Consider the following 10,989-nt stretch of genomic DNA (forward strand, 5'->3'; position numbering starts at 1 on the left):
CTTCGTTTCAAAAAATTAGCAACACCAATAAAATAGATTAATTCTGTATTTAAAAATTTGAAATTACTAACTAATAAATTTTCCATTAAAGTCTGTCACATTAAAAATTGTTGGCAGTTCTTATATATCTGTCTCATAATATTTTCCCACAAATTCCCCATCAGATTTATGTCCAAACTTAATGCAAGCAAGTCCAAAATACTCTGGACGATTGAGAGACGTTAACTGAAGCATTATCCTGTTGAAATATACAATACCTATTACAAATTTTGGTGACATATGGCAATAAATGAATTTGAACCATGTTCTGATAGTCAACAGAGTTCACTCTGCGATCTAATTCTACAAAAGAGCTCTTACCCTTAAATTCAATGTCACCCCAAATCATTAATGATCTTACATCTGGAATCCTTTTTCAGCAGTAGTTTTCTTTTGTAGATCGTGCCAGCAAAATTTAAGCTCACCTGGTCCGTCTGAATCAACCTTTTGTCATTGAAAATAGCTTTGGCACAACTTTGTTCTAAGTTATGTGATTTTTGGCTCGTGTTATTTTAGCATTTTTATCGTTTAAGACAAGATCTTCTCTTCGTTCTTTTCAATTTTTCTTTTCCAGATAAGAAAAAAGTCCGATTAACAGTTGATTTTGAAATACAACTTTTTTGTTTGCCTTACAGAGTATTAATTTCTCGATGCAAATTGAAGTGTATGCCTTTGTTGTGGAGCAGCTACTTTGTTTATCGTTTAGAATTCAACTTCCCCGTCGAACTTTTTTTAATTTGTCAAAATGTGTAATCTTTACGCTATTTTACTTCGGAAAATGCCTTCAGGCATCTATTTTGCCTGTTTCGTAGTCATTTAAGTAAGCCACATTTTTAATCCTTAGTAATGAATAACTTCACAAGTGTCAGCGTTAAGCACATGAAATAAGTGTTAATGCAAAAGGAAGACACATCTCTGAATAAATAAATTTCGTGCAAAACAGTAACTGTTTTTAGAAGCCTTGCAATATGAATTATGTGTAGGTACTATGGACTACATTGGTTATTACCTGTTGTGGGTCATATTACCTTCACTTTTAAGTTTTTAGACATTGCGTATTTTAATACTGAAACTAATGTATAATATACTAATAAAAATGCTTCTGTGATATCATTGGATATCCGTTTTTGCACCTTTAATCACAATGTTGGTTCAATTGCAGCAGTTATCTAAAAGTAACAGATGAAATACAACACGGTGGTCCCTATTAGCTGCATTTATTCTACATCGAAAATACAGAACACATTTATCTATTCCATTTTGTCTGGTCGAATCCATTGTAGTGAGTTTACAATTTGTGTATAAACTAACGTTAACGAAGGTTCAGTCAATATTGAAGAATACAACTTCCTGAGTAATCCGGGTTAGCAATCTGAGAATTTGTTGGGAATGATCTGTTCCGAATATGCTAGACCCTCTCTCATCAGCTAGTCGTCCATTGGGGTAACCCGAACCGACGATTAGTTTAAAAAAGGTCTTATTTAGTGTCCATAGAACGGGAAGAGTTTAAGAGAAAACTGAAATTTTATAATTTTATAAAATTCGTTTGCTAATTTTTTTACATTTTTTTTTTAACACTCTTCTTCAGAAATTCTGTTTAACTAAGCTATATATTTATAGAAAACATTTAATTTTGTATATTAGGTTATCGTATAACCTCGAATAAAAATTATATACAATATAATCTTGCTACTCTGATTGTTCGCTTATCGACAAAAGTCCACTCTCAAATATTAGCAGCAGTATCGACCAATCGTAAATAAGCTTTTCATTGGTTCAAACTCTGGTTTCCACTAAATTTGAACAAATTTCCACTAACCGTGGAATGATATAGGGCCCGAACATAAGCCCAATATGAGGAATTGTTAGGCTCTTTGTCTTAGGATGCTCGATAAAAGTAGTATTTTTAAACCAATGTTATATAAATCAATGGATAAGCAGCCGACAGCATCTTGAACTCCAGATGAAACGAATTATGATTATGTCATTGGCTTGCTTACTTACCTGTATTAAAACTACTTTATCAAACAATGAGTTCTTTGACATAATAGATGATTTTTATTTAAAAAATGTAAAAATACCTATTTTCGTATTAAAGAATAAAAAATAAATCACGTTTTATTGGCGTTTATTTTAGATTTCGTTTTCTCTGGTTTTTAGTAATATTTCTTTACCTGGCTATAATTATAACACGAACTTACAGCAACATCCGCCAACTAACGGCAGCCATTTCTCGGGGAACGCTTCTTCTTAAAATGCATACAAAATAACCAAATCAACAAACATTTCATATGTTTTTCTATGTAGCTGTTATGCACTTAACAATATTTGTACTGATATTAATTGAAAACAGTTTAAAATGATTTTAATTTATTAATACTTTACAAATACATTATCATGAAGTTTTCACTTTTTTTATTCAAAAATGTATTATTTCTAATTAGTTTTCATTTATTTTCGTTTACGAGTGAAGAATATTGCCCACGCAGTAAACAAAAGATACGGCAATGCCAAGACAATATACCAAATTAAATAACTTTTTTCCTCTATTTTACAAATTCCATTGCTGAAAAATAAAAAGAAATAAATTATTACAGGAAATGTAAACACACATTCCACTAACTACTTACTTTATACAACTTCCGTATCCTTTGTTACAGCGTGTGCCAATCTTCTTAATATATAACTGATTTTTTGAGGGGAAAATTTTAAATTCTTTAGCTGTTTTACATGTACTAGTCTCCGTTTTACAGCAGATGTGACATTCTTCTTCGAGTGATAGACACTCGCAGGGTTGTAGCTTGTAAAGTTCACAAACATTACTAACGCAGTGACCCTTCTGACAAGTTCGTGATGTCTCGAGACAAGGTGTTCCATCAGCTTCTAAAATTCCAGGACAAAATGGTGAAGTACCATCGCAGACGGTAGTTGCATTAAAGCAGGTAACGTTACTATAACACGTCTTTCCTTCAGTTACTTGAGAAAATTTACAGTACTTGTTGCAGCATTCTGCTGACTGGAATGGACAGTCAATGTTTTTTTCGTGTTTAACAGTGCACTCATTGGGAAAACTTTTAGGAATACAACACTGTTCTTGTTGTGTGCAGTTGCCTGTCGTGTGATCGCAATCACACGATTCGCCTTCTTCAATAATTCCATTTCCACACGAGGATAACTTAATTTTTTTCAAGCATTTGGCTGGTAATAGAATAAAATAAAATAGTTAAAATGAATAACGTGGTTATAATTATGATAAAATTATATCTTTAAACAATACCAAAAACTCACTTTGTTATAATTATTAAACAGAATTCAAATTGCGTGACTATAAGTTTGAGGATCTCTAATTGTAATGTAGAGAAATAGATTGTTTGTATATTCATAAAAATATTATAAAATCTTTTAATTGCTACCCTACTTTAATTTTAAAGATTATGTAAAATTATTCGATACCTCTCTAACAAATGTAAATGAAAATTTCAAGTTCTTTGTTACATTACATAAGAAGGCTGATCACCAGTAGCTGAGTGGATAAAAATTCCAAAAATTAAGTTAAGGCAATGTGAGCTTTTTTATGATTTTAAAAGAGTTCTTCTATAGTTGATTCTCTGTGTCGACAGCCATAGAGAAGCTCTGTAAAAAGTGGAGAATTGACAGCGATAGAAGAGAATTGACAGTCATAGAAGAACTCTGTAAAAAGTGGAGATGTTCTACTAAATATTGGCCTATATTTATGTATTAGATCCATAAATAAAAACTAGGAAATTTTACTTATCTATTATTATCAAGGCGCAAACTAGTGAGTACGAATGTTCAATGGTTTTATGTTAAATCCACTCCGTTACTAGTGGGCTTTGTTTTTTATGGTATATTACTTCATATTAATGTCTGTCTTACTTTACTGAAAACATCCGAAGTAAGTAAACCAATTGACTAAACTTAAGTTTTATTCTATATACTTACATGTTCAGAATTAAATACACAGCATTACCTTTTAGTTTAATTATTTCCTGTATTGATTTTAAACAACAACTTGAAAATCTCCAATTATTTTCGCTTTGAAAAGGAACATCTTCATGCATGATATATTCCTTTGATTCTCCTGGATTGCATTCTTTTAAATCTATAGGATCGTGTTTACAGCCAAACGCATGGCCCAACACATGGACAAAATTTGCAGCAACTTTAAACCTTGGTATTGTTAAGTTTCTTTCTAAATTTGTAATAAATCCTACATTACTACGTATCAAACTATCATCATCGTCCTCGGAGCAAATTCCTCCTATTTTGCTGACTCTTCCACTAGAACAGCCCGAATCTTTCCAAAAGTCTCTACGTGTGAAGCATATCAACATGCAAGACGTGTGTCTATATTGAGATATATGTTCCAAAAATTCCATTTCTTTATTCGTGTCAGTGTTTAGTAGATAACCGGGTTCATCATTACTTCCAAATATGGTTATTTTATCTATATTGAAACCGATGCCATCCGGTTTACCGTCTTGATCAATGTCCGAGTTGAGGAATACATATTGTGCAAACATGGTGTAGAACTGAACTTCTGCAACTGTTCTATTCACGTTAAATTCCATATATTCGAAGTATGTATGATCTACTAAGATTTCTAATGAACAACTTCTTTCTTGTCTGTGAAAGCACAAAATTATGTTTATTAATAAAAATTAAAGTTATAGCTATCACTACTAAAATTATTTCTGCGGAAAATTACTCGTAATTATTATGGGAATAGTTTCTACTGGAAACTAGTACGTATTTAGGTGTTACAAATGTAGAAAAACACCCGGAATGCGTGAAATGGCCAGCCCGTTGAAATGATGCAAATCAGTGTTTATTGGTTTTATCCGCTCGGTCTCTTAAGAACTAACAATTTGTGACTAATAATAAATGTATATTATATTTTTACTCCATTTACAACCAAACTAACAGACGGCCGAATGAAGAGATGAATAAGATCTCTGCAAGCGCATTGGGAGACCCGACATCAAATTAAGTCAAGCAGCTTACCAGGAAACTTTCAAGGGCGCTCTTTCTGAGATCTGTCAGACCTATTACCATTCGGTCCTTCTTGTTGTGGGCCTAACTGAATCCACGGTATGTATAAATAAAGCAGTTGTAAACGAAATAAATCTTTAAAGACAAAAAAAAGATATATCAGAAATTATTTTTTTAATTCATCTAAAAGTTTCGGCTATCTGAACAATAGGGAATGCCGCTTGTTTTATTTGCACCTAGAAAGTACAGTACCTTCTCAATTCAGTGAACGATAATACCATTGACTAAAACAAATATCTCATTTACGTATTTATTTACTTTACATTTATTTTTAAATTTATTTATTTTTGTTTTGAATATTTTTGAGATAAAAAGTCATTGGTTGTAACAAAAAACAAACAAATATGAATAAAATTATAAAAGTAATTCCAACATGGCATAAAATTACAGCTCGTATTTTAGATGATATACGAGAAAAGTAAAACAATGAGTGAAGCGATGTAGAATTATAGAAATCGCTTTCGTTTGTATATTCTAATTCTGACAGTGATTAGTTTTCAGAGGTTTTAGTTGTGTGAGACAAACTGGAGCATTCAGAAGTGAAAAATAATTATTTGCATTTCGTGTTAATTTTATTTTCTTTTTTATTAACATACTAGTAGATGAGCCTTGGGTAGCTCAGGTAAAAAGTAACAACAGCAAAAGTTAAGCTTATTAGCTTATAGCCGATTTTACCCGTTTTTACCGGATGCAAGAATTAGGTTTACCCTCTTCCGAGACTAATAACGTAATTTTTAGAAGGGTCTGAAAACAAGTTGGATTTTTCGATATGTGGCAAAAAACACATTAAAATAGTACAGTAAAATCCGAATACAAAATAATCCTTTACTTTCTCCCTCTTCTCCGCGGAGGAAATTTTCGGAATAGTCCGTTCTTTGTCAACATTTTAATGACGTACCCTAAGAGTGTAAAAAATTTCAATTTTCAACTCGTAACCGTTTGGGCACTGCGCTTACTGGGCACAATAATTTGCACCGAGAAAATAAGAATCCTACCGAACTGACGATGAATCCATTTAAAAATGCCATCGATTCACAAATAATACTAAAACAAGTATCGATATTGGATTAAATATAATTTGCGCAAGTAATGCTAAGCGATATATTGTTTTATGACATTTCATTGAACAATATATTGCTTAGTATTATATTATTTAGAAACCTGCAATCACAATACGGTATTTTTTCAAAACTGCAGAATACAGCATTTTCTAAAAAACAATACAACGATTTCACGAACGAAAAAACTTAATAAATTTATTATTAGTATTATTTGTCTAATATATTATTATATTACTGTATAGTGTTATCACTTTTCACTAATTGTAAATTTAATACAGCAGTCGGAAAAGATATTAATATTACGCATGTTTGTACTGTTCCATAGAAAGTGTTCAATACCTTCACTAGATCCCCTTCATTTTACGAATTCTTATTCATCGCTCAATTAATATAGTTTTGCCAATAGGATAAAGTTCTCTTAGTGTCCACCGAGGAAATAAACAAATGTTAAAACTTATATAAAATTTCCTAACTCACCTCACTTTAAAAGAGAAACTTTTATTGCACGGAGCTTCGTCATTTTGCATGAAATATTTCTTGCTATCGGGTGTATGCTTAATCTTGTCACAGAAACCTATGCCATCTTTATACTTAGAGTTATAAATTACTTGTTTCAGGTTATAGAAAACGGTATCGTTCGCTTCTTTAAACTGTTGGTGAAAATTTGCTGGTTCACTAAAGTGAGTATCGAGTGAAGTTTGAAATCTTCCGACGAAATGATTTTTGTATAAATATCCAATCGCATGATCTTTACTATCTTTAAAATACCCAATATATAACGTGGCTTCCGGTAAGTTCCTTATATAAAGTTTTTTTATCTTGTTATCTCTGAAAATATATACCTTCGTTGCAGAAGAGAAAACTGTTTGATCTTCGTACAAACATACGTAGAATATAATATCACTTTTATCTAACATTACTTTAAGAAAAATAGCATCTTTCTTACTGACGAAAATTGTACGTAAGAAGAGATTTCCATCGATTTCATACACCTGCGTTGCGCTAGACAATATTAAATGAAAGTTTATTAAAATATATCTTAGAATACGTGAAATACGAAATGCATTCATTTCTGTATAAATTCGAATAAATTATTCTAAACCGTTACATGAAGAATTTCGAATGACGTATTTTAAAATTTAAAATTACTAACCTGCATAAAAAGACATCCGGTTTCGTCTTGTGATTCGGGTTCGATTTTTTTTTTTTGTGTTTTTTTTAAATAAGAATCCGGATAAATAAGAATGCTTAATAAGAAAAAATAAATGTCTAACAATGCTATTAGGCGATACTATCTTATTTATTGAAGCTACACTAAAATAGATCTAAGCGTGACGTTCTTAAAACATATACAAATAACATAAAATTAAGCTTTTATGATAGGCACAATTAAATCTGTTCATTTGTACTATAGTTTGTATCTACATGTAAAGACTTTATGTGTTTTTAAAGAATTTTTTAATACAACAGTAAATAAAAATTACAGGAAATACTGCTTTACAGTTAGGTTTTGATGTGAAAAAGTTTTCTTTGTACAGCTGATTATTGGAAGAGACTGATTTGTAGAAAAACCGAAAACTCCTGAATCAAAATATGAATAATTCTACACCTCCCTTTATACTTTTCTAGCAGCGTTATAATAAAAAACAAACGTTTCAAGACCCTGTTCATATTTCTGCCTCAAGTATGAAAACGTATATATTTCGAAATTCAATAAACGAACTGAGTTGTAATGGCCAAAGTCCTTTCTCCTCACTTATTAAGCTATTTGCTAAAAATAGCCAAGCTTTGTATAACGTTTCATTCTCCTCGCGATTGATACATACACCCTTTCAAGAAGCTTGGAAGATTTCAAACGCTTCCAATGATCTTAATTTTTTCCATCTATTGAAACGTTTCTATCTATTTAACTTCGTTCTCAAGATTAAAAAAAGACAGGCGGGCAGACGACAATAGGAATTTGTAGGTTTACAATTTTTTTCAAATTGCAGTGCAATTAATGAGTTATGGTCAAGTAATTCAGGACATAAGTAAATATTTTATTTATTTTATTTTAAATTACAGATAATGTAAAATACTGCAGACATTTAACAAATGTATAAACGAATGTAAATAAATGTATAAAATATATATATGAAAATGTATAAATGTAATTAATATAACGTTATTTTACAGCCAATTTAGTTGTCAGCTTATACTTTCGCAATCTAGTTTCATTCTTAAACCTATTTTGGTATATTTTCTTGCATATTACGTAGTTTATTCGTGCATATAAATCTGACGTTTAATAATTATCAATATATAAAATGCCAAGAATGAAAGAAACATTTTTTTGTATTTGAGAATTTGTTGTTTATATACTAGTAAATTGATACGAGTCAATTATACAAAAATGCTGTAATTAAAGTATGAAGTCGGAAGATACGAAAAAATTCTTTAATTATGTGCATTGATATGAACTGGCTCACAAATGTAAGTGTTGTCACGAGATATATCACAGGTTAAAGCTGAACAACAAGAACGAAGGACGTTATTTATATAAGGTTGCTATGAGACTTTATTTTATATCATTAGGTCCATAAAATTAAAAAAAAATCAAAATAACAATAATTTTTAGCAGATTATATTTCTGTTAATACAACTCACCGTCTACTTATCTATTTCAGATATTTCGTTAACTATTTCCAGCATTCAAATATTTTAATGGCTGATGTTCGCAGATACGGAATCTGTCTTAGTTGTCTGTTGCAGCCTTACATGTCCACTGCAATAATCTACGGATGGAATTTTTTCTATCCATGCTACTACTGTCGGCAGATTTATTCCGAATCTAACTCGCTGCAAAAGTACTTCTTATGCTTTGTGGAATTCCTATACTGGGGAAATTCTTTCTTATTTTCTTTTATGACAATACCTTTTGTTGCGAAAACACATCTTGTTTTGGTTGGTATTCAATAGTGAATTATATCTTTGTCAAGATCTGCTTTTGTATTGCAATTTTAACCATGGCATTCGTCTTTTCTGTTAATAAACGCTGAAAACTAAATTATGTAATTATACTAATGAAACTAGATAACTTGCCAATTGAAGAATTGAGCAAATCTTTTCACAAAACTCTTATCATCATGCTCATAACACTTTCTTTTTCACTTGTGCATTACCATTTTTCAATATTAATATTATCCTTTCAGCATTGGATTCGAGCAACGATCATAATTCTATGCATCTGTTCTGTAGTGTAACAATTGAATTTTAGTAAACTTTATTATTGGAGAATTGATTCATCTCTTATTTATTCTGATAATTTTATATTCGACTTTGAAGAAAGCATTTAGAAGAGTATTGGATGATTTAATTTTACTTGAAAAAAATAATTGGAATTTAAGTTTAAATTTAGAAGAGATTTCATCATATTTCTTTCAAATATTACAATGAGTTATTTATATTACATTTAATTACTTTTGATATTTTTAGATGCAGACTTCATTTCAAGATATCCGAAGATTTTTTGGTTGCGATTTATCGCGCGAACAGAAACTAAAAGTGAGTAGGGTAACATTTTGTAATATCTCGTACTGTACATTCAAATAATATTATTAATTACACTTTATTCTTACAGAACTTAAATTACATGAAGAGATTTAGAAAAGAGTCATTATGTATATCAGTAAGAGGCTATTTTAACGTCACAAAAAAATTTCCAGTAAAGGTAGGTCTAATTTATTTTTTAATTTATATTTATTAATTTATATTACACCTATATACATGCACACTATTAACAATGTATCAGTTTAACATTTTGGTAATTTAAACATTACAGTTTATTAAAATTACACCAGATAGAAGATAGTTGAGAGTTTGTAACAAAATTGTAAGAAGAAACAATGTTTTTTAAAACAGAAGCCGTTCCTAACCTTGTTATAATCATAAATTTAATATTTCTGTTCTATATCACAATACGAAATAAATAATGTATTAAATGTAAGTTAAATTATATATATCTATTGGTTTGTTTTTTGAAACCGTGTCTTGTTTTATATTCGTGGCGTAGTAAACACTAGTATTTTGTTTTATTCGAAAGACACGTGGCAAATTTTCCATGAAATTCCTTTATTAGTTGAGTCGATACGGTACATTGTTTTGTACTCGTTTCGGGCTTTGTCCCTCTTCAGTCAACTTGTATTTTCTCTTTCTGTCTGTGATCTTGTATCGACTCAACTAATAAAGAAATTTGATGGAAAATTTGCCATGTGTCTTTGGAATAAAACACAATACTAGTGTTTACTACGCCACAAATATATATATCTATTTATTATAAAATTATCTTACTTATGATGATTTATCATTTATTTCTACAACACTGCGGGCATTCGGAGCACAATTTTCACAACGTCGTGTGTTTTTCTCCCACAGTTTAAAGTTACACTTTAAACTTATTCATAAGACGCTAACATAAATAAAGCTCTGTTATTTGTTTTTATAAACTGCACAACAATATCATCAATCGTCTTGCAAACATCAATTTATTTAATCGTCGACCACTGTATTAAAATAATATTAAATTACATTTGAATTTCATTTTTTAAAGTGAGCTATCGGCCACCCCAGGAATTTGACCGCCTTGTCCTTGCACGCATTGCATACCTACCAGAACCGTCCCTGTCTACTCAACCGGGAAATTCCTTGTTACTTCCTTCCTCCGGTAACTCAAATAGTCCGAGATCATTGGAATGACGAAATCCTATAAATAGGACCAAACACAAACGCCGATATTATTATTATTATTTATTTAATAATGGTAACTCGTAATGTAATT

The 10,989-nt window shown here is 30.5% G+C and overlaps 1 protein-coding gene across 1 annotated transcript; it reads right to left on the reverse strand.

Moving 5' to 3' along the window:
* Window positions 1-2,452: 2,452 nt before the first annotated feature.
* Window positions 2,453-7,144, reverse strand: LOC111633611 (disintegrin and metalloproteinase domain-containing protein 10-like). Its single transcript, XM_023378216.1, has 5 exons — window positions 7,120-7,144; window positions 6,651-7,001; window positions 4,031-4,686; window positions 2,670-3,237; window positions 2,453-2,605 (listed from the first exon to the last, which is right to left on the reverse strand). The coding sequence occupies exons 2-5, from the start codon at window positions 6,698-6,700 to the stop codon at window positions 2,491-2,493; spliced, it is 1,389 nt and encodes a 462-aa protein (XP_023233984.1). The 5' UTR covers window positions 6,701-7,001; window positions 7,120-7,144; the 3' UTR covers window positions 2,453-2,490.
* Window positions 7,145-10,989: the final 3,845 nt, after the last annotated feature.

The sequence above is a fragment of the Centruroides sculpturatus genome, unplaced genomic scaffold, assembly GCF_000671375.1.
Source record: "Centruroides sculpturatus isolate CEXI.00-Female unplaced genomic scaffold, Cexi_2.0 scaffold779, whole genome shotgun sequence".
Classification (NCBI taxonomy): Eukaryota; Metazoa; Arthropoda; class Arachnida; order Scorpiones; family Buthidae; genus Centruroides; species Centruroides sculpturatus.